The 25,319-nt window shown below is 33.6% G+C and overlaps 1 protein-coding gene across 2 annotated transcripts; it reads left to right on the top strand.

Annotated features, from left to right (window-relative positions):
• The first annotated feature begins 92 nt into the window (after nt 1-92).
• LOC127845705 (uncharacterized) lies at nt 93-25,319 on the top strand. Of its 2 annotated transcripts, XM_052376796.1 has the most exons (9): nt 93-627; nt 4,783-4,907; nt 5,036-5,201; nt 5,931-6,029; nt 6,728-7,054; nt 7,909-7,957; nt 13,485-13,619; nt 15,661-15,672; nt 23,463-25,319. In XM_052376796.1, the coding sequence occupies exons 1-9, from the start codon at nt 411-413 to the stop codon at nt 23,776-23,778; spliced, it is 1,446 nt and encodes a 481-aa protein (XP_052232756.1). In that variant the 5' UTR covers nt 93-410; the 3' UTR covers nt 23,779-25,319. The 2 variants fall into 2 exon arrangements, with proteins under 2 accessions (XP_052232756.1, XP_052232757.1); XM_052376797.1 differs by lacking the exon at nt 15,661-15,672 and having other exon boundaries at nt 94-627.

Below are 25,319 nucleotides of genomic sequence, written 5' to 3'. Positions count from 1 at the left end.
ATATTATATACAATAATTGACATAAGATTTATAAATTTTGTTACTAATTTATGTATCTTTTCTCCAAATATGTCATATGTAGTTTTATTTTCTCCGTTGCCAATGCACTATGGACACATGTAAACAATATGGCGACCAAATGTTTTTTTTTACTGAAATGAAGTCGATATTTCAGAATAAGTTCGCATTTGAAATAAAATATAATAACACAAATGAATACAACGTTACACAAGAGACTTTGCTAAAATTTTGAATAATGCAGGTTATTAACGTAAACCAACTTAAATGTTGAAAATTTCGACTCAATTGCATGTAATTTGAATTTCAAAATCAAATGAGACAGTTAAAGTCTGAATGAAACTAAAACATATTTAGATAAATACTGTGACATTGTTTTAGTATAAGTAAGCATGGCAACAACAAATAAAAAGGGAAATTTAAAAGCTCGTGTTCAAACAAAGGAGCGTGAAAAGCTTGTTTTCAGTATCTTTGTAAGATTGTTCACTAATGAAAAATTCCAATTGAAAAATATTTCCAATGACATGAAAATTAAAGACCTTAAGATGTATATGGAATTTGCAACTGGTGTCCCTGTTCATATGCAAAGGATTAGTTATTTAGATGAAGGTATGCAATTTTGATATCTCCTGTGTTAATAGAGAAAGATGTAGAGTACGTGATATACATTAGATTGGTATATAACGGATATCTAAGGACTCCGTATAGCTAAGGACTCCCAGTCTCATATCAACATACACACCATGCATTCAGTACTATAACCACTAAACCTTGAAAGACAAATGTCTTTCCTACTGAAACATGTATACCAGCTTTTGAAACGTTCTGACAAATATTATTTGTTTGCCGTATGAGTTTCATGGTACATGTACATTGATTCAGACATCACTGGATATTCTTGGTCTTTATTTGATAACATATATAAGGTGCAAAGGGTTTTCCCAAGACAGCTACAAATATGTCATAATAAAGTACATATAACCTAGTTAGGACATTTTGGTGTTGAAATTTTGAAAATTGAAATGAAGAAGACATAATAATCATTAAGATTTATGCTGAAATACCTTGAATATAGTGATTATAATTTACTGGGAAGTTCTAGGAATATATTTAAAAAAAAACACTTTCTATGAGATTATCAGATTTAATTGACAGAAATGATTGGCAGAATAAATACTGTAAATTACAAAGAATCATTGACTAGGATCACAGACAAACACAACAGATAAAAGATTAACATTCTAACTGCCAAAAAGCAATTTGGAGGTCCAATTAGGTTTAAATTAATAGACCATTGATTGGCAGAGCAAATACTGTAAATCACAGAAAATCATTGACAAGATTCTAAGGTTAACATATGACAATGTGTATAATTATATTTGTATTATTATATATATATACTTGTAATGCATAAAACAGCATTCATCGATTTATTATGGTCAGAACAAACAGAAAAATGTAAAAAAAAACAACATGGTTTTGGCATCATCAATTCATCATTAAATAATAAGACATAATATTTTATACACTTGATTAATATTTTTAACCAGGTTTTCCAAAGGAAAAAACTGGTTATTAGATTGGCGAATGCGGGCGGGCTGGCTGGCTGGCTGGCGGGCTGGCTGGCGGGCTGGCGGGCGGGCGGAACAAGATTGTCCGGGCCATAACTTTGTCGTTCATTGTGAGATTTTAAAATCATTTGGCACATTTGTTAACCATCATTAGACGGTGTGTCGCGCGAAAAAATTACGTCAATATCTCCAAGGTCAAGGTCACACATTGAGTTCAAAGGTAAAAAATAGCCATAAATGAGCTTGTCTGGGCTATAACTATGTCATTCATTATGAGATTTTAAAATCATTTGGCACATTTGTTCACCATCATGGGACGGTGTGTCGCACGAAAGAATCACGTCAATATCTCCAATGTCAAGGTCGCCACGACTAAAAATAGATTTATTTTAAAACAAACTTACAACGGGGGTTAATTTTGTTTGTTCATTTCAAAAGTTCAGTTTGAGTTGTCTCCCTTTATCAGATTTTTTTTCACAATGAAAACCTGGTTTTGTGACAATTTTGTCCCTTGTATTTTTTATTTCATCCTTTGAATTGTCAAAATTTAATTGTCAATAACCCATATCGACTTAAACAATGAAAATTTACTGTTTCTGCCAAAATATTTGTATAATTTTTTAATATGTTATTCAAGATAATACCAATATTTATGTATTTTTTTCTCTGTAAATTAGACCAATCTGAGACGCAGTACCTTTAATAATGTTCTATGAGAAGGAAAATGTAATGACATGTGAAACAAACAACACTGACTGTTACACATTTATTACTGAAAGCAGTATGCCATAAACTATAATCCCACGTTTTTGTACTTCCTGCATAGAAGGAAGTGTATCAATTAACATTTGTTCAGTGTTGTACCGGGTATGTGTTTGTGATATTATAACTCTCCATGACCCCACATCTCTTTATCTATTGGTGGAAGTCCCATCTCCAACTTGAGATTCCCTGATTCCATTGACCTCATGGTTGGCACCAGCTATTAGCTTCAAGATCTCACCAACAGACTATTTAAGAGCAGGAGCATATGGGATGTATGACAGAGAAATCAAGATCACGGTGAATAGCTCGACCAACACCAGTGCAGACATCACCATGAAAGGCAAGAAGCTAGAAGAAGTCACCAGCTTCAAGTTCTTGAGCGCAACCCTGTCCAAGGATGGTACCAGTAATGCTGAGGTCTTAATAAGAATTGCGATGGCAACCGCAGCGATGGCCAGACCTAGCAGGTTGTGGACAAGCAGTTCCATCAGCTTCCCCACCACGTATAGGCTCTACAGATCCTTCATAGTCTCCATCCTACTCTACTGCTGCGTGACCTGGGCGCTTCACATGTACACAGAACGCAGGATACAGTGTTTGAACATAAATGTCACAGAAGACTACTCGGCATCTCCTAAACAGAGCACATGACCAACAAGTACTTCTGTACATGACTGCAACACTTGTAGGTCCACAAGACTCAAGAGGCCCTATTGGCGATCGTCAAAGGACAAAAGTTGGCTTGGTTTGGACACATCACCAGGCATGACTCTCTGTGCAAGGCTGGCCTCAAGGGCACGCTAGAGGGAGGTCGATGTCGAGGTCGTCAGAAGAAAACTTGGGTAGATAAAGTAATAGAGTGGACTTACCTTCCCATGGATAAATTACTCTCAGCAGCACACAACAGACCTGACTGGAGGTGGATTTCTGTATCGTCGTCCCCCATTACCCCCAAACGGCCAAACCAGTCAGGGATTGATGATGATGACTATGTCTGTGTCTGTTACCTTAAGGATGTGGTAACAAGGAATAACAATACCACCTCCTTTTTATGCTCCCCCAAAATTTATTTTTGGGGGAGCATATAGTCGCCGCTTCGTCTGTCAGTCCGTGTGCCAGTCTGTACAATTTTTGTCCAGGCTATTTCTCAGCAACTAATGACTGGAATTTAATGAAACTTTATGGGAAGCTTCACTAACAAGAGGGGATTTGCATATTATCAGCGGGTTCTGGTCGGATAATTTTTCGCAGAGTTATGGCCCTTTTGAAATTTTTGAAATTTTCCATTAACTGTACATATAGTGCAATTCTTGTCCGGGCTATTTCTCAGCAACTAATGACCGGAATTCAATGAAACTTTATGGGAAGCTTCACTACCAAGAGGAGATGTGCATATTATCAGCGGGTTCTGGTCGGATGATTTTTTACAGAGTTATGGCCCTTTGAAATTTTTCTATAAAAAAAATAGATTCTTGTCCCCCCAACTACTGTGCCCTCAAGACGTTTCCTTTTATCTGAATATATAGTGCAATATTGTGACAAAAAAACCTTTGGGGAGCATCACCTGTCTCCGACGGCTTCTTGTTATTGCGTAGATGGCCAAGGCAGAAAGCTAGGAGCAGGATCACCATTACAAATAGCACATATGGCTCCACCAGTGTCCAGTATGGTAAAGAAACAACTTCTAATACTCATGGAACAAGACTAATTGCATGTCCGGCAACATTAGACAATTTCAACTACCTACTGTGGTTTGTAACCAAGCTATGCAGATAACTTTAAAAATTACACAACTCTGGAATGCAAACCAGGCATCTGTGTCCTCAGCAATGTTTATGTACATTGTACTCTCTGTCATTATGTAGTTTTGTGGGAGGGTCTGTGACTGGAGGCTTTATCTTAAAGACCTGATACCCCTTAATCACCAAATGATCAAGCACTATAGTAGTTCTTCCATCAGAGGAGCTGTTTGTTTCCATGGATGATAGTGGCTCACGTCTTGACCTGAAATGTGAAATTATGTATATTGAAATGATGCATATAATTTTCTATTATAATGGAATCTAAGACATGATTTCAACAGAGACCATTGTCTACGCATTATTTTATCATTTGTGCATAATATCTGATAGCAATTGAGCACAAAGAAAGTATTGGATATATTTTCTTAAAAAGCAAGAACTGACAATTCTAGTGTGTTTACAATTATATCAAAAAATGTTTGAGGATATGTTTTAAATCACTCAAGAAAATATTATTTTTATGTTGATGCAAACAATAAAATCTATATTCTACCAAAATAAACAGTATATTATCTAGTAACTTGACCTTAAGCTATCATTGTATTTGTGCATTGTTCATAGAATTGTTCTGTTTCAAGTCTTGCTGACTCAAACTGAATCTTTTATTAAATAAAAAAATATTTCAGGTGAACTTTTGGATCACACAGACATAAGAAGTAATGACATAGTGGCAGGTGCAACATTGAGCATGGCCGTCTGGCCAATGTGGAAGGAACTCATAGAAGCATGTGCAGCAAATGACATTGATTGGGTATATTCATATGCAAAATACTTATGGTAATAATTCAATTAGTGTTTTATACCATGTCTGTCTGTGCATGAATCAGTAAGCCTGCCATTGCACTTGGTTTTCAATATGTTTCGAACCATTTATTGCAGGTATTCCGCTTGGGTGTAAGCCAGCCAACCACATACCACACTCCTGGTAGTGATTACATGACAAAGCGTGCAAGGAAAGCTTGGCTTCAAGAGAGGGCCTTCCTTGCCTTATTTATTGCTGCCCACAGAGGCCATGAAAAACTAGTCAGGCGACTTTTAGAGTCTGGTATTTATATAATTAGTTACTTTACAGGGATTAAAATTTAGGTCAGGATGTTTTGGAAGATTTTACAGCACTTATTCAGTCACTTTCAAATTGGCAATTTTTTAAATTTTTATTTGTCCCAAAGCCATTGGCTAAATTCCCTCGTAATAGTTTGCATATCAGATGTTTGAAAACAGAGTAGTTATGTGTAGATATTCATTGAGTTTTGAATTTGTAATATCCAGTATATCCTTATACACCTTTGCTTGGTGTTTTCAATAACTGTCTGTAAATTTTATCAATAATTATTGAAATTTTATAATTCAAATAATAATCCTTTTCCCCAATTTAAAGTTAATTTGTGCTAAATTTTCAAATGTCACAGTTATAGGTCATAGACAAAGTCCTGGAGTTGGGATAAAAACGCATTTTCAATATGTAAAAACTTCATGTTTATGGGAGGGGGATGTCCTGTGCTAGTCCTGACACTCCAAACGGTTTGTTTAATTTTAAGATCACTTACAAATATTGTAAAACTTATGTTCCTAAAAGTATTGAAGGTCAGGCTCTGTTAGTAACTTATCAGTTAAATTATCTACTAGTTGACCAAACGAATTTCTGTTAAAGCTACATGTAGCTTACTCCTGCTCACAGCCCAACACAATTCCAGATTGCTTTCAAATGAAGGTTGATCTTTTGTCTTTACGAAAACGTTCATAAGTACAATAAACTTGTGTATCTGTTATTTAGGTGCTGATGTAAATGCAAGCACCCTGCTTGGAAGGACACCCCTTCATGTTGCCGCTTCACAGGGACATGGAAATATTGTAGATTTACTCCTGGAACATGGTGAGAAATGATAATTTGAGCTGTAAAACTGATTTAATGCAAGAGCATAAAGTGTCAACCCAGATTAGCCTGTGCAGTCCGCACGATCCTTTAGTCATTTAAAGAAAAAATACCATAAAAGCAGAAAGTATTGTCCGTAATTAGTCTGTTTAACTTTAAATCTAACTGGGACGCCATTTTACGCACCTGCATTAAGTCCACTTTTCCCAGAATTAGGCCTATACAGTTTTGATATATACCAGGGGTCTGATGACTAAAGATTAATGGCATTTTTTGAATAACTTGGGGAGATAATATATCTCTGAGACACGTGGGTTAAGAGAATTACAGGTGAATGTCTGAAATAACACTCACAAAACTCTGAGGAATCAGCAGATTTGATAATTTGTTTTTTCATATTATAAATTGTATTTTGGTGTCATACATGTATGATTGTGTGTTGTTTGTCTGAATGCCATCTGACAATTCAATTAACCACATGAACACAATGTTTCTTGTTAACGTTGTGCTACAAATCAAACATTTAACACATCTTGTGTGTAACTATAACTGCTTTAATAAGACTAACATGATGGTGAAATGATTTGAGACATCAGTGTATATGTGTTAACAATATATGTGCCTGATGCCCAAGCTTAATTTTGCTTAGCAACTGTTCCTGTACAAACTAACCATTGACATGCTAACATGAATCTCAGGTGCCGACATTGATGCCGAAGACGAAACTGGTCAAAATGCTCTCAATATTGCTGCCAAGTTTGGACATAAAACCTGCGAGCGCCACTTGTTCTTATTCCGCTGGCAAGAGCGCGCCAAGCGAACCAAACCCAGCGCTGAACCCCCACTTATGGCTCACCAATACTACGACTCAGCTTTTCCTGTTTGGAAGAAAGGGGGAAAATGTCAGGTGTACTTTATGAATATTTTGCCACCCGGGGAGTACGAAGGGACAAGATTTGGGTCTCCAAAGCGTAGAACCGACTTGACAGAAGAAGAGATGAAAGAGTATGAAGAAATAGGGAAAGGTATCATTATTTGATTTTTGTTTTAAAGATATTTTAATAAATATGCATTCAAATTGTATTTATCTTTAAAAATGAATTGATTTTATTTATGGGACTGTGTCATAGAAATGGGAAGCAATTGGGTACTTCTTTACAATTTTTTGAAATCAAGATTGACATTGACATCATAAATTCAAACAGGGTGCATCATATAAAAATAGAGCATGTATTTTAAGACAAATCATTTTCATCAATTCATAAACGTGTCTTGCCAGTGTGGCCCTTCCTGTGCTTACATGTTTACATTGTTATGGTATATTATAACCATATTTACTCTTAAGATCACTTTTACTAAGCATGATTGCATTAAAGTTAGTTATTACACATTTGACCCCGGCTTGGGGTTTTTATGTCGTGTTTGCTTCTTTCTTTTGAGCATAAAGTATTATAATTTATTATCATGTTTTATTTATTTAAAAGCAAATGTCTTTCTTTTGCACATTTTCTATTATTATACCATATAAAGTAACTGATTAATCGCAATCCGACTTTACAAAAGACATAGATCATTTTTGGTGTTATGATATTGACATGTGTCTTCACAATTTGATATTAAAACCCACTTTTTGTTAAATATTTGTTTCATTCATTGATACAATTAAGTTATTTACATACACAAACAATATTGGAGGAAGTGATCATGACCCGTATCATCCATTTCAAACGTGGCTCTGCTGGTCATATACCTTAGCTTAACATTCTTATAGAAATAATTTCTTAATCAAAATTGTTTTCACAAAATTCCACAGCTTGCAATACAATTTAGTTTAAAGTGCTTAATCCTTCAAGTTCATTGGCAGTTATTTTGTTTTCAGATGGAAAGTTACCAGCAATTTCTGAGGGGAAGCGATGGAGAGCAAAAAGGTAACTTCTGTTTAACAGACTAACTAACTGCATACTGCCTAATTGGTGTGTACTGTTTTTGTAGCTCTTTTGGGTCAAAACTGTATGTTTTGTGTTTGTTAAGCTTATGTCCAGTTGGGTGATTTCATATATCATAATATATTCAGTTTTACAGGTATGAGACCAATTGAGTTTGAACAGCGCATGTAAAAGTGCTGCTTTTTGGTCACAGTTTGATTCTTAATCACACAATGTGATAATGCAAAAGGAAATAATATTTTGCTGTGTGGAATTTGAACAGATTAATATGCTTAAGTCTGTACAACAATTTATGGTGTAATAATAAGAATAATAATAAAAAATGGGTATTCTTTCATTATCAGGGAATATACTGGTTTAAATCATAAAATGTTGCTAGCCTTAAAGTTTAAGTTATCAGTTAATTGTCTTTATATCTTTGTACAAAAGAGGTTGGACATATTTTGAGAAGGTGGGGCATAAACATGGAATAAAGACTTCATTTTTTAAAAGAATGGGGGTAACACTTGGCCCATTAACAATTACCCTTTAATAATTGATAGCCTTACTCGCGTTTCCAGTAAATATGTGACTTATGTTATACTCTTCTTGTGCTTTTGCAATACAGGAAATCTACCAACCGGCAAAATTAAATACTCAGTAGTGATGCAGTATTGTTTTATTTGAAGAGCACTGCTATAAGAAGAGATTATGTTTATTAAGGTTGATCAATAATTCTCTTTATTGAACTGCTAGTTTTTCAATGTTTCTATTCATACAGAGCCTAAAAAAGGATGTTTAGTTCACAAGATCAATACTTGATCACTACAAGTTGCGAGGAAATGCCATGTTGTCAATATTTGTTGGAAACCCAGACCTCAAATGCCTGGTCTTTAACTTTCCAATTCGTTTTACAATCAGTCAAAGTGTCATAACATGTAATGCAAATGCGACTGTTGATTATTCCCTAATACTGTGATAATTCTCTGTTCAGCAGTTGCAGAAAAGTCATCAATACATCTTATATGATGAAAATAAATAAGATGTCTTTAGAATAAATGGCAAAAATGTGTAATATATAACAGGATAAAATTACAGGATATCTGATAATGGGACATACATGTAAATACAGACTGATTCAATGCCTTTGTTAGTGGAAGCGAGTAAGAAACAATAGCATCAGTGTCAACGGATATATATTCTTTCTTTTTCCCCTGAACTTTTTTTTGCCATTGTGTGTACGGAAAGGTAGTAACCTTTTTGTCTGTGGTGACCCATGCTTGTTTTATCTCTTGTACAAGGGATAATGATATGAGTCAACCCAGAAAGCCCAGGGTTTCATCTCCTTACTGTTGTTAGGAAGACATTTGCAAACAATGGTTTCCCTAAAGGTTATTGATAAAAAATCTGGTTTATAGTCTGCTATGCTGACTAGTGCATTGTCTGCCAACTTTCACATTTACACATTGATTACAGAAATACAAGTCGTTTTTCACACTCAGCGCAGTATGCAGGCACTGCTTTTTTCCATCACGTTCACTACCTTTGAATTCCCAAAACCTAGAGCAAGCATATTTAGAAAATTGAGTTTTACCATATAATTATGAGAGTTTTATCCTTTTAATAAAATGATAACATGCTTTTTGTTTGAGGAAGTTTTGTATGATCCACAGTCATGAGAATCGTGCAGTTCAAATGTTAACATAGCCTTTAGTTGCATGATCAGAATGGACAGCTTGATGCACTTTTTAAATCACAAGTTACCCATTGCCCAAATGGATGTTGTTTAGATTCACTCAACAAACACAAATGAATACAACTGGGAAACATCTTTGAAACAGTCCATGAAATGCATAGTGTATGGGATTTACACTGGTTTTAGATTTACCAAACTGCACTCTTGGCACAGATTTATTCAACAAACATTTTCATATAAATAGAAATGAACCTCATTGCATCACAATTCAAATCAAAACTCATTTAAGTTATAAGGAAATGTCTAAAATGACTTAAAAACATCCTATACAATAATATAATAATTCCGCACTTGCCTATCATAATTTGTTTGACCATGTGGTCTGGTACAAACATATTCTGTACATTTCTGAATTGTAGTACTTAATAAAGCTTTGAATTTTCTCTGGTACGAAACAACATTAACCTTAGTAAAACACATAGTTCAAATGGTTTTAGTTACCTGTAGTATATAATTTTGAACCAAAGATGGTACTGACTACCTATCTTTAAAAACAAGTATTTCTTGCTAATAGCTTTAGTAATTCTAGCTGCCACCATCCAATGGTCCATTTCTGCACTTTCTATCTCAAGTAGAACCCCTTCCCCCTCTCTTTTTTCAATTACTGTTTTTATTTTAGTTGACCTGTCTTACTAGTAGTCTCTTTTATAAAACTACACAAAGTCCATCAAATTGAAAAATTTCAGTATATATAACAGCGTAATTATTCTTCAGTCAAACAATTTTTCAAATGAATCAGACATTATCATTGTCTCCTGGGTTATTTTCTCAATTCAGTTACCTAACATATTTTAGTGAATTAATAGAAATTCGTTCTTAGAATCAAAGATGGCTTATTGCTGTACATTAAAGGCTTACATAATTTGTAATTACTGTAATGGTGGTTCTTGTCATCTTTGATAACTTGAAGGGGCATATTATTGATATTTTTGTTAAAAATAGACCTATATTATAATTATGCTTTTTGGAAGCAATGGATGCCTGAGTAAGCATCTTAACTCTGATGTTCATGTAGATGTTTATTAACCGTCAGAAAAAAAGTACCACATATTAAATAAAGCAGATAACACCTATGGATGAAAACATTGCAAACTCCAAATATTGTGAGATAATTTTGTTAAAATAAAACGTTTCATCATGTCATTTGTTTTCGTAGCACAAAAGTTATTGAAATGGATTTTGTTTAAATACATAATCTCATTGACAAGTGTTCTGAAGTTCTTGTTAAATATGATTTAGTACATTAATTTTTAACTAAAGATGTGTTAATATATCTTCATTTTACGGCTTAATTGAGATTGTCTGTTTTATAATGCCTCACTTCTTCCAATTGGTTTTAGGATAGTTGCTGGAAGTGTGTTTTGCTTGGACATTTATAGTTTTTAGTTGTGTTTTGTTTGGTAAAAATCAGGTTTTCTTAGTGGAATACAATTTAGGCATTTAAATTCAAATAGGTTATAAGAAGAGGCATCCGTGACTTGATTAAGTTTTGCAATATAGTAATTTTCTAATTCATGTGTATTACAATACTTTTTAATGTGAGTTTGCACATTTTTAGTATTATGAATTTAGCTGCAAATCTGTGATCTGTAACATAATCACACCAATCTCCATCTGTCCTTCTGTAAGGCTTCTTTTGCAATTTAAAAATATTGAAGGTATGGCAGACGACAATGACTATTACTTGTGTTTTCAATATTAATGAAAATTAAGTCCTTTTTTGTGGTTGTGAGGCAAAACGCCATAATGGCTGAAAGGGTTCAAGTAATACTTCATATAACAATGGAGAAGAGTACAGTATTTTGATCATATCCCTTTCTTCTGTCACAACATACCGCTGTAAACCCTTTGTCAGGGCAGTTGCCACACTTTCTTCTTCAGTTCTAAAAATTCTTTTATTGCTTTTTCTAGAAAAGATGCAAGGTAAACTATTTTTTTTATTATTTGCAACATTTTCCCTAAACTTAACTGCATGGCCCATGATTTAAATGATTGTTTGGATGCATGTGGAAGCATGTACACATCAATAACATTTCATTTGAAATTGTGTTTTATGAGTTTGTAATGGGGTTTCACGTCTCATTTGGGTCTAGTGCACTTTTGGTTAAAGAAAACATCACTGTAATGTATTTTTTGATGTTTGTATGATGGAAACTGCATGTGACGTATGTTGACGTACATTTGTTTATTCAAACACAAAAATTGAAATTATTGACAAATCTGTGGAAAATATTGACTTGGTATTAGCAGCATTGACAACCTTGTCTAGAGTTACAAATTAAGTGTTATCAAGGCTGTCCTAAGCATCCATATTTCACAGCTTTTCTGTTGAACACTAGTTTGGACCATGATGTAAATAAAAGGCAAATGATATGCCACCATGATGTAAATAAAAGGCAAATGATATGCAACCATGATGTAAATAAAAGGCAAATGATATGCAACCATGATGTAAATAAAAGGCAAATGATATGCAACCATGATGTAAATAAAAGGCAAATGATATGCAACCATGATGTAAATAAAAGGCAAATGATATGCAACCATGATGTAAATAAAAGGCAAATGATATGCAACCATGATGTAAATAAAAGGCAAATGATATGCAACCATGATGTAAATAAAAGGCAAATGATACGTGGCCACCATGATATAAAGGAGGGTGCATGTGCATGTAAAAAACAGTGTTATTTGTGTTGTTTTTCTCTTTCTAATATCATTGATTTCTTGGAAAACCTACTTAAAACAATTCATTTGTGAGCATTAATGAAAAATGACAAAGCACTTGTCGTTAAATACGATTTTATATATCTCCAAACTTAACACTTGACAAAAAACATAAAATTGTAATTGTGATTTGTCATTTACCTAATGTTTTATTACATGTATTGACCCCTGATCGTTAGAAAGGGGTGTCAGTCTCATTTGAACTTATGCTAAAGACCCATTCTGGCTTTCATTATATGAAAGCCCCATTGGTCTTTATGTTATTATAAGGAAATTTCATGTTAATTAGGTGAAACACCAACTTGTGTTACCCCCATTTGTGGTTTCTCGTTGCTCTTATGCACTGGAGTCTCACATTGTTTATATGGCAAAACTACAATAGTTTGATTTGTGTGTTGTGTGTATGCACTTCTGCATGTGGCACACATATTTTGTCAGTCATTATATGTTATTACATGTATGTTCAATCTCCAGAATCTGTCATTGGTAGGGTAATTGCTTATTGTTTACGGACTTTCTATAAATGAAGGATCTTGTTCTTCTATAGTTGACCATGCTTTAAATTAAATACTTCAACAGTTCATTTGCACTCTGTGGATGCAGTAACTCATGTCATTGTAGATCTCTTTGATGCTGTCCTACTTCCAGTCATCATAGGCTTAAGTGGTAGTGTTGAGTGTTAAGGTTTAATGGACTTAATTGTGCTGTGTGCAGTTTCAGTGTGCGTAGTATGAGCCACGTTCTCGTTAAGTTGGGCTTAATGCATGTGCGTAATGTGTCATCCCAGATAAGCCTGTGTAGTCTGCAAAGGGTAAACTGGAACAACACTTTTGGCTAACACTGAATTTTTGTTTAGAAGAGACTTCCTTTAAACAAAATAAAACATAAAAACAGAAAGTGGCGTCTTTGATTAGCAAGTTTAGACTTCATAGGCTTATCTGGAAAAACATGTAACATAAGCCAAGTTTTCATTGACCGAGGCAAAAATTATAATGTGTTGAGTTTCGCCATGCTTAATATGCTCTGGCATAACCACTCTATCCACAGTGGACCAGCCCGAATTGGCAAGAGAGGAGCTGTGTCATATGATGAGTGGCTCGGACGCAAACTGGCTGCCGAGCAAAAAATCCTTGATATAAAGAAAGCGGCACAGGAGAAGGCGAAATTAGAAGAGGAGGAAAGGTAAGCCATGCCTGTGGTTAAGTCATACCCAATGTGTGGTTAATGTTTTAACAATTATGAAGTATAAATATAATGATGATGTATGCTTTCAATTTCCACATTGAATAAATGAATTACACTCAACAGGCAATACTCAGAAAGTTAAATTACTTCCACGGTTGCATAGTGTTGAGTCGAAAGTAGTATCAACAATAAGGTATTATTGGTACGATGTTGTATGCTTCTGTTTGCTATAAATTAGGGATGGCAACGAATACCGATTTTGGTATTCGAATATTTGGTCATTCTTTCGAATGAATATTCGGATATTCGGTCAACATCGGTTGGAATAAAAGCAACAAAATCAACTTTGTTTACTGTACCATTACTCTATGAATTCTACTTTTGTTTTTACCGAAAGTTCTTTTGATATTGAGACTGTTTATAGCTAGATGTAATTGTTAAAACTGAATGATAAAAACTGTTTTAAAACTTTTAATAGTGTACATATTGTGCGAAATACCAAAAACATTTCTTTAAGTAAAGTACCTGATTGAATATTGAGTAATTAATTTAAGTTTGGACCTTACGATACGCAAATACTCATTAGAGGTTGAGTAAATTATTTTCTAAAAGCTTTTTTGATTGGACAACATGATTGTAAATATACGATACGCATTTACTCAATTTAATTAGAGCAAAAAAAACATTTTTGATTGGAGAACGTGATTTACGTCAATCAAAAATCTTTTGCATGAGTTCTTATTTGTATTTTACACCAAGTCGGCTTTTCCTTTACTCATTTAATCTTTGATAATTTTAAATGTAATTCGAGTCATTAGATCAAGTGCGGGTTGGTGTTTTAATTGCCGATGCGATTTGCACCTATCATAATTTTGACACAAAGTGACTGTCTTTGGTCAATTAAAGTTTCCTAAAGGTAGGCAATGAGCGGGATTTATGACATGTGCACTGTCATCACCATAGCGACGCATTATCGCGACTATCGGAATAAACGCTATGAGATGAGGAACAACTTTTTTTAACAATGTTTGAAGCAAATTTCACAAATACAAAGTCTTTGAAATTACTCGATTTTTTTATTTTTTTTCTTCCGAATATTCGATTCGGAAAATACTATTAGAATATTTGGTGCGGGACCGAATATTTGGATATTCGGATATTCGTTGACATCCCTACTATAAATAAAAAACTTTACGGAGGTAGTGAAGTTAAGTCCGGTGACTCAGGTGACATAAATGATTGGTTAAGATAGTTTTAACAGTAGGGTTTATAGTGATGTCTTTGTTCCTGTTCTTTTATCAAGACCTTTAACATGGCAAGACTTGCTAGGAAAGGTATGAGCAAATATGAAACTAGAGAGAGAAAGGTCAGCTAATATGAAATTATAGAAAAAAAGGTCAATGGTAGGGAATATGAAACAAGAGAAAGACAAGTAAATGGTTACTGAATATGAAACTAGGGAAAGTAAAGTAAGTGTTACTTTATATGAATCTTGAAAAAAGGTATGTTGTAGCAAGTGATATGTCCAAGATGGAATAAACCACAAAGTATATACTTGTGATACATGTGTTTACCCCTATGTCATTAATAACAAACCACTTAAATCAATCGAAATTTGGGAAGGAAAGGTAAATGTTAAACATTATTCTAGAGCCATGACATAAATTCTAGTAGTTTCACTGCCATGTCTCTCCCCACTTCCAAGCAAGAAACAGAAAATCTTTGGATACATATGTAATGTTTATAAGGGTTTCTTAGCATGTTGTTTCTGTTATAAAAAGTATTCACGTGTTCATTCAAATATGACATACAAGGTATAGGTAACTCAAAAATTTTTCAAGTAAATGTCGTTCATACAATTTTTAAGTAAGCATTTGATTTTTCTTCTTTTGCATTGAAAGATGTATTTTGGTACATGTTGTAATTGGCTTATAATGAACATTATGTTACATAATAATATATTTAACATTTGATTCTGTAATATTATCATAAAGCTTTGTAAAGCTTACAACTTTTATTTGATTGTCTATTGCTGCAGGATTTTGAAGTTGTAAGTTTATAGTTGTTCCGTTATTCATACTCAGAATATTGTAGACTTGTTTAGAGTTGTAATTCCAATATTGTTGTTTGCTTTCCCCATGAAAAAGAAATTGCTTATGTTTTTCATATCGCTGTGTTTTTCGATGAATTTGTTTTAACCTTTTTCGACTTAAACTGGTATACTTTTAAAAACCCATTCTCAGTACAGCTTTTTATGTCCCCCACCCACTATAGTGGGGGACATATTGTTTTTGCCCTGTATGTCTGCAGGGCCGTACCCAGGATTTTTTTACTGGGGGGGCCCAACTGGGGAGGGTTTGGGAAGGGTCTCCCCTCCCTATGTATGTACTTTTTTAATTTTGCAAGGTGAATTTTAATGCTTATAAAAAAACGTATTTTGTGATATGAATTAATGGAATATAACAAGTAAATCAGCACATTTCGGAAGTCTTAAACTTTAAACATTGGTGTGAATTCACAACAATATTTAAAGCTTTAGATACGAAACTTACAGGTTTAAACTGACAATAATCCACATCAACTCTCGTATTGCTTCCACCATTTTTTTTCACAAATCAATAATGTCACAGTTTTTTTTAATCTGATGTTTTGGGAAAGACCTTGTCATTTTTTAGGGAAAAAAATGCGCGAAACGCCTAATATTTGGAGGAAATATAATGAAAGTCTTAAATAATCAACTTAACATATTTTACTGTTTTCAAACAAATTCAAGGAAAGAGATGATTTAATTATACAATATTTTTCTACACTTGATCAGGTTAACTTGTATAATGAGATCAATTTGTTGTTTCAATTTTCATTTTTTTACCAATGAGCCATTAATAGGTTGATATTACTCAATTCACGGTTCAATTATTTTAAATACTGAATTCTGCCAAATTCTTATCTGTTGCTCGGCAAATTTATGAATCTGTTTTTCTTTTAAACAAACATGTTAACTATCTCATCGTAGTCTTTTTCAGTGATTTATTTTCAAAAATTATAAATACTCAGTTTAAATACCTTTGTCAGTGTTTTTGTTCCGGTTCAAATTCAGGGCCCTATTCTCAATGCAAAAAGTATATATTGGGACCTAAAAATTCCCAATAAAAGGTTTAAAAAAAAACTTTTAGAAGGAGAAAATACGTCTAGGGCCTTCTCAAAGAAGAAAAAAACTTGCGATGGCAATAATCAGACCATAGTATACGAACTCCTGTAGCAGCTGCTTCCATTCGCTGCACGTATCAAAATACATGTTACATCAACCATCGATAGATGAAGCATTCTTGATCACAATGGGGGACTGATCGCGGATGTGTGTACAAGGCGATAAGAAAATATTGCCTAGAGGCTTATCTCGATTGGCGAGCGTTAATCCTCTTGTTTATCAGGGACAATAAAACATAGCTGCTCTTTTGTTTTGATGGAAAGTATACTATGGGCCCTTGCACGAGAGAAAAAATTGCAGTGGGCCGATTATTAAAAAAAATCATAGTTCGACAGCCAGCTGGGGGGGCCCGGGCCCCTGGGCCCATGGCCTGGGTACGGGCCTGGTCTGTTGGTCTGTTTGCTCCAAATTTAACATTCGCAATAACTTTTTCAATATTCAAGATAGCAACTTGATATTTAGTATGCATGTGTATCTCATGGAGCTGCACATTTTGAGTGGTGAAAGGTCAAGGTCATTCTTCAAGGTCAGAGGTCAAATATATGTGGCCAAAATTGCTCATTTTATGAATACTTTTGCAATATCGAAGATAGCAACTTGATATTTGGTATGCATGTGTATCTCATGGAGCCGCACATTTTGAGTGGTGAAAGGTCAAGGTCATCCTTCAAGGTCAAAGGTCAAAAAAAAAAAATCAAAGCGGTGCTGAAGGGGACATAGTGTTTCTGACAAACACATGCCACACATTTTGAGTGGTGAAAGCTCAAGGTCAAGGTCATCCTTCAAGGTCAAAGGTAAAAAAAAATTAATTCAAAGCAGCGCAGAAGGGGACATAGTGTTTCTGACAAACACATTTCTTGTTTTCTTCAAATTTAACTAAATTATAATATATCTGTCATATATATGTGACTCATTATAAGAAGAATATTAAATGTTTGATAGGTTAACAATTGTTATTCTTCGGATAATAGAAAAAGCTGGACATGTGGATAATATTTAACTACCAGTAATTTAGAACAGCAGTTTAAATTGCCAGATATTGAGTATTGATTACACAATATTTTGAAAATTGAAATGAATTGAAGTAAAAAGTTTAAAATATAGGGGACGTCATATTGTACTCCAAAATATTAGGTTGAAAAAAGTTCATTGAAATGAGATGAAAGTACATGTTTTTGCCCCCGGTAGGGGGGCTTATAGCAGTTGAACTGTCCATCAGTCTGTCAGTCAGTCAGTCAGTCAGTCAGTCAGTCAGTCAGTCAGTCAGTCAGTCAGTCAGTCAGTCAGTCAGTCAGTCAGTCAGTCAGTCAGTCAGTCTGTCTGTCTGTCTGTCTGTCTGTCTGTCTGTCTGTCTGTCTGTCTGTCTGTCTGTCTGTCTGTCTGTCTGTCTGTCTGTCTGTCTGTCTGTCTGTCGGTCTGTCGGTCGGTCGGTCGGTCGGTCGGTCGGTCGGTCGGTCTGTCGGACGTCCGTCCGTCTTTCGAAAACTTTAACATTGGCCATAACTTGCGCAATATTGAAGATAGCAACTTGATATTTGGCATGCATGTGTATCTCATGGAGCTGCACATTTTGAGTGGTGAAAGGTCAAGGTCATCTTTAAAGGTCCAAGGTCAAAAAGCACAAGGGGGCATTGTGTATGTGACAAACACATCTCTTGTTTTATATATAAAGGTTCATGTCTTTTTTGGTGGTGGTCAAAACAAAAACAGAAGGCAAATAAGAGAACGTACCTAATTGGATTAAAAATACAAATTGCAAATATTTTAATATAATATACTTGTTGTTTTGAATACATTTGTATATCAGATAGGCAACACTTTTATATTGTGTTTGGAAGATTTGATTACACACGTAGACATTTTAGATGCTATAGTGCCTGCCTGGTCCGTGTACATACCGTCTTTTCGTTTTTCGTTTTGCATTCGACAACACGAAACACGAAAATAAACGCATATTTATTCATATTCCGATTTTCTTATTACCGAAACAAATACACAAAACAAAGAACAAATCGACTTATTTATATCGTTTTTCGTTTTACTAATTACAAATCAAAACACGAAACGTGTATGTCTATTCCTATTTCGTTTCAATTTAAATTACAAAAAATTCAATATTTGAAAATTGAAACAAAGCGCCTGCTCTCATTTATCGTTCTTGACTTGATAAAACGATACACGGAAAACGGAAAACGAGGGGCGCTGCGCAGCTTTATTTGGATGATAACTCATGATTAATCTTAGTGCGCAGTTTCCTACCTTTGAAACTATTATTTTGAATAATTAAATGTTCACTATTACATGTATTATAGAGGAAGAATAGACGAGTCTTGGCACAGCTCTTTTTGGCTAGTCTAATGGAATAATGAATAGATCAACAGTTAAGTTATATAACGATACCAATATAAATGCCTGCGTTTGTTTCAAGTCATTGGATTTGATTTAATGTATAAAATGCATTACAATAAGCATTGCACAATAAAATATCTTTGTTCGGCGTAGCCTTTCTCTTCAAGTAATAAACAACAATCGAATTATTTACTACACTGTACTCATATCTGTTTAAGAAATGAAATAAAAATCCACATTATTGCTAAACATATACACATGTACAATCAATTAGTATGGTGAATTATTCCTAAGAGCATGCACGGCCTCATAAAGCCCTGTCATGGCACGTCGTGTGCCGTCCTGGCTCATACACTTCGGGTAACTGGCTGGCGGAGGGCTCTCATACCAGGTGTTATGTCAATGGATTTTATTTTATAAGTTACAACTCTGGCGTTGCTACAAATTTATTTATTTATTTTTAATAACGTTTTTGTTTGGTGAACAGATTTTGTCCAATTTGTGAAGGACTGTTAAAATGAACTGGATGTGTATAAAACAAATAAAATAATACACTTTTCGACTAATAAATGTACCTTAACAGATCATGCAAGTGAACGCTTGATGGCGCGCTCCTTATATATATCATTGAATCAGCAAATCATACACGTATTGTTACAAATGTAAACACTTTTCTATAATGGCATTCGAGTTTCATTTTAGGAGACAACCGAGGTCATAAACGGAACATTTCAATGAGTGCAAGCAGATTCTAGGCGTGACGCATGATATTCGCCTTCTTTAAGTAACGTAACGTTTAAAGGAAAAAAGATTAAGCGGCGTTGTAATATCATTGGAATGTACATATCTTGTTAGCAATAACTTAATCTTGGGCGCTTTTTCAGGAACATTAAATATGTTGTTTAATAAGTTATTAAATTGGTACATTATTAATTAAATTTAAGTTAATTTCATTTTCTTCAAGCGCAAAGCGGTTTCATATAAGGTGATTGGTTATAACTCTTGTTTTAGAGCTAAAATCACTAGACATATCACAATGCAGTTGTTAAATGCAATATGTATTTGCTATTAATCGAAAGAATTGGAAATTATATATTAGACACCTTGCACTTTACCGTTCCATAAGATTAAAACATTTTTTATATATTTATTCTCCTTTCGTCCTGTTCTTTCTTTCAATAGTGGCTGCACTAATACAACTTTGGCTGTACTTATACAACTTTGACATTCTATTATGTAAGGTGACGTTAAAAGTAAAACATAGGGACATTTTAGCAGCCGCCGCCGATTATAGTGTCTTTAAAATGTCATGCAGGTCTAACGGGTAATAAAAATAGGAATACGGGACTCAAGGGACGGGGTATTGCAGCTCTTAAAATGTAAGGAACCCCCCATGATAAAAGGATTAAAACGAGTTTTTTTTAAAAATAAGTACTGAATTTACTTAGCATAGTGGCAAAGAACAAGAAGTGTCATAAGAGGCTAATTATAGCCCTATCTAATCGGCTGGATCGGCATGAAATACCGGTACGTTGGAAAACCTTTCGATGTCAAGATTATGATCATTTTAAATTGGAAAAAAACAATACCTGGAAAAACAACTGAAAATATCCACGTGTCTGTCCGTTACGGGCGTGTCTTTACCTCCACGAAGAAAAGCACGGAGGAAGCCATGCTGATGGAAATAAGTGCTTCAGTCTTATGTAAGGGAGAAAAATACGCGCAAAAAGCCACCAATGAGTTACCTCCCCAAGACAGCAGCACATCCCGCAAACGCCACTCGTTTTTCGTATACCGTTCTTTCAAACTAAGAACGGTAAACGGGATCAAACAATCCGTTCCAATTTTCAAACATTTATTTTTGTTATATGATTTGAAACGAAATATGAACAGGGGAATCAATTTCGTTTTTTGTTTTTTTAATAAGTACAATGAAAAACGATATGAAGAAGTTAATTTTGTTTTCGTATTTTGTTTAAGTTTCGGTTATTAGAAAATCAGAATATGGACTTATATGCGTTGATTTTCGTGTTCCGTTGTTTCGAATGTTAAACGAAAAAGGAAAAGACGGTATATACACGGACCCTGCCTATGTATAGATACATGAACATCTAAAAAAGATAATGCTAGAACTCTGAAAGCATGTGCGTAAAGTGTGGTTTCTGATTAGCCTGTCCAGTCCACACAGGGACATCAATGCTTGCTATTTTAGTTTGTTTTTCTGTTGAAAGGAAGTCTCTTCTAAACAAAATTCAGTTCACTTGGAAAGTGTGATCCACGATTATCTGGGACGACACTTTATGCATATGCATTAAGCCCCATTATCCCAGAGTATGACTCAATTATAAGATTTGAGCTGTATATTTTTCTTAGAAATTCCCAGCTTGCCGAGTTAATGGAACAGAGGTAAATGTAGCAGACCAGATCTTTTTGTGAACATGGCTTAAATTTAGTCCACTCTAGTAATGTCACGTTCTGTGTTTCATCTCTAACATAGTATTGTATACCACTTAAGTATGCCATTAGTGTTTTAAGGTACACATGTTAAACCACAACCATATTGTTGTATTTATTAAAAAAACCACTATGCTCTTTCAACTGCTTTAAATATAGAGTCCACGTTTTCTGAGCTCCAAAGCCAATTGCGGTCAAATTACACTATCTGAACATTTTCTGTTTGATATGACAATACAAGTGTATTATGTTTTGTTGTCCCCTACCGGTTTTACCGAACGGTTTGCGCTCTGTGTGTCCGTGTGTCCGTCACTCTGTGAGTCTGTCACACTTTTCTGGATCCTGCGATAACTTTATAAGTTCTTAATATTTTTTCATTAAACTTGAAACATGGATAGATGCCAATAAGGACATTATGCATGTCATTTCATTTTGTTCCTATGTCAAAAATTCTGGTTGCTATGGCAACAAATATTTAAAAAAAATAATTATTTTTTTCTGACAATGGTGGAGCTGGTAGGGGACATATATTGCTTGGCAATAGTCTTGTTAATTATAAATTTGAATTACAGTAGGGAATGTAAAACTTATTAAAATAAATGAAATTCTTACATGACGTTATTGACTCCACTCATCTTCTAGTACAATAAACACATTTGATTTTACTGAGTTGCAATAAATTAAATGTAATGTCCATATTTCAAGCCTATTTCAACAATGTTCACAATGGACCATTGTGACATCAAGCATCCTACTTAGTTTGGAAGCCTTTTAAAATTGATCTAGGTTAAAAAAAAAGCATTTTCCCAATTATTTAGAAGTCTCATTATTTTAATTATCTTTATATTTGAATAATAATTTTGTTTCATTTTAACAAATAAAATAATGCTGAAATGTATTTTATATATTCTCAGAATGACCTTACATCAAACATCTTGTTTATAGATGTACGCATTGTCATGGTGTAGCATAGATTATAAAAAATATATGGCTAATAGTGCATACATTTTGACTATTATTAACATGCCATGACTTGCTACTATTACTAGGTAACATGAAAAATGTACTGGTGCTTTGATATACAATATATTCTTATGTACTATTTTATTATTTGTTTGTTACTTAAGCAACAACAAGAGTACAACAGAAAAAATAAATTGTCCTTATGTTTATGTGGTTCATTTTTTTCATTTCATAATCAAAGTGAAAGTTCATCTCTTAACATCCTTCATTTTCAAAGTGCAACTAAACTCACGTTTGTTCCCTGATTCCATTTTGATACATTTATTTTAAGCATAATTATACAATTTAAGGCAGTACTTTCTAGACATGAGGAATCAATGTACTTTTGTATTTCCTAAATTAGATGCACTTTGCATTCATTATTATGAAATTCTGAATTTTAATTTACATTGTAAAAAATTATCCTAAACTTAATAGCACTTTTAAGACTTAGGTTATTTGTAATATTAACAGTCAGCCTATAAAGATAATGTTTAACAGCAGCTGTTCAAGTAGTTCATGCCTTCTTATGTTCCTAAGAATTATTTGTTATAAAGAATGAACTAATCTATTAAACGAAAGGGATGCACTCTGTTTTGATTTTTTTTATCAATGGACTTTCAATATTATATTTTTTTGTGTTAAAATTAAAATAATCTTTCATTTATAATTGGCTGAAATGCAAGTTCAGTTCCAATTCTGCAAGAATTTTTTTTTTTTTAAAATCTTGATACAATTGTTTGTCTAATTTGCTTCCAAAACTTTTATTTCAGCAATATCTTGTCAACATTAACTCATTTCTAAAGTGTGTTGCTCTAATTCAACAGGAAGCGACAGGAGGTTGAACAAAGTGAATCCTACGAGACCTGGCTGGCCAATAAAGAGACAGAAAGACGAACTGTGGCTCCTCCCTCAGGCCCGCCCCCTGTCCCAGGCCCGGCCTCTATCATCCGCCCACCGGAGCTCGACAGTTCTGACCGCACCCAAGACTCGGTCAGACAGGACGGTTACTTGCGAACATATCTTCGATCATTGGATGAGCGGAAAAAAGCAAACGCTTATTTCTGTTTTGAGGACTGGCTTGACGAAAAAGAGAAAACCGTTCTTGGAATTCAAAGACATAAAACAACATTTGCCACATGATCTTTGCAGAGTTTCATTCTTTTTTATTTATTTAAATGATAAAATATGAACATTTATCCAACATCTTATTTGATATATTGTTCATGTAGGTTATTTATTTTGATTTAAAGAAAATATGCTCACAGGATTTTTACTCTGTGACTATATTAAAGTTTTAAACGTTTTGTGCTGAGTTTTGGTGACTATTTTCCATTTTTCAATGTTAATTATATTTTTTTTTGTGGTTGAAGAAGTTGGGGGAAAAGTTAAGAATGTTTAACTGATTTTGATAAAATATTGCTTATTTACAATTATCAATCTCTTACATTATAATGGTGTTTAAAAAAAATATTTTGAATAATAAAAAGTTATTAAAAGTTTAAACTGCCAATTGTTGAGTAATTCAAAAAACCAAGGTTGATTTATCAACATTTCATATGTTTTCTGAGTAGTTTGCCTTTGACAAATGGAAAATACATACTAAAACTATAAATTCTAATAAAAGTATTTTGTTTGAAGATACAAAATATTGATATTGTCACTGTTTGTTTTCTAAAAAACACATATTATTGGATGATATATTTTAGGATATCACTGTTTATGGACAACAATTTTCATTTCATTAACATCAAGAGAGATATAAAAAAAATGCCATCAGTCAATGGAAGCAACAATATTTAAAGAGCCATTTGTCATATTGCCTAACTCGACCCACACTTAGAAATTTCAATTTGTATGGCCCAAATGTTACAGATTTGTTTGAAATAATAGTATAATAAAACTTAATTGAATACATTTTGTATTATTGACATGCATTTGATGCTTGGATAAACCATTTTGGTTTAACTATTTTGTTCATTTCAATATCTATGCACAGGGATGAATAATTTATAAGATCAATTAACAGTGACATTCAGATTATATTTGTCTAAAAAACGGTGTCCAAATATTTTCCATGCTGTATTTTGGTTGCAATTGCTTACTATCCACAGCATTTAAATACAGGTATGCTTTTCATTATGTATTTCCGTTATTTTTTTTATTTTTTTTCGAATTCAAGGAAGCAAAATAAGACTGACGATAAAAATTGAATACAAAAATGTATGATATTATTTCTTTAAAATAGTTTTTTTATCTAAATAATGATATTTCTAATAAGCTTTTGTATCTATTTAATTAAATTATTACTAAAAATTAATTTGATTAATTTGTGACAATAAAAAACACACACTTGAATGATAATTAAAAATGCTAAGATGATGGCATGGCTCAATTTGGTAGAAAGAATGCAGGTAATGTTACCTTATCATGGAAATCAAAATTTTAGAAAAAATGTGTCCATGTTATTTCAACAGAAAACATTAACAACCTTTAATTGAATTCACAGAGTTGGAACTCAGTGATATATGTTTGATAAAAATGTGATCATGCATATTGTATATTTTTACATGAATTTTCATAAAAAACGTATGTTGAGTATTATTTTAAATTGTCTGTTTCATAGTGTATATTTTACTTTTATATTTTTTAAGCAGTTAATTGAAATAAACCGTGATATGTTT

Source organism: Dreissena polymorpha, chromosome 9 (assembly GCF_020536995.1).
Source record: "Dreissena polymorpha isolate Duluth1 chromosome 9, UMN_Dpol_1.0, whole genome shotgun sequence".
In the NCBI taxonomy this organism is placed as follows: domain Eukaryota; kingdom Metazoa; phylum Mollusca; class Bivalvia; order Myida; family Dreissenidae; genus Dreissena; species Dreissena polymorpha.
The sequence above is the reverse complement of the archived record's forward strand: the minus strand, read 5'-3'. Positions and strand labels throughout refer to the sequence as shown.

What these genes read in the sequence shown, in the direction of transcription:
- LOC127845705 (XM_052376796.1), top strand. Translation starts at nt 411, where the DNA reads ATGGCAACAACAAATAAAAAGGGAAATTTAAAAGCTCGTGTTCAAACA. An exon ending in CAGCAAATGACATTGATTGG is followed by an intron (nt 4,908 to 5,035) that starts GTATATTCATAT and finishes CATTTATTGCAG; the next exon opens with GTATTCCGCTTGGGTGTAAG. An exon ending in AGATTTACTCCTGGAACATG is followed by an intron (nt 6,030 to 6,727) that starts GTGAGAAATGAT and finishes CATGAATCTCAG; the next exon opens with GTGCCGACATTGATGCCGAA.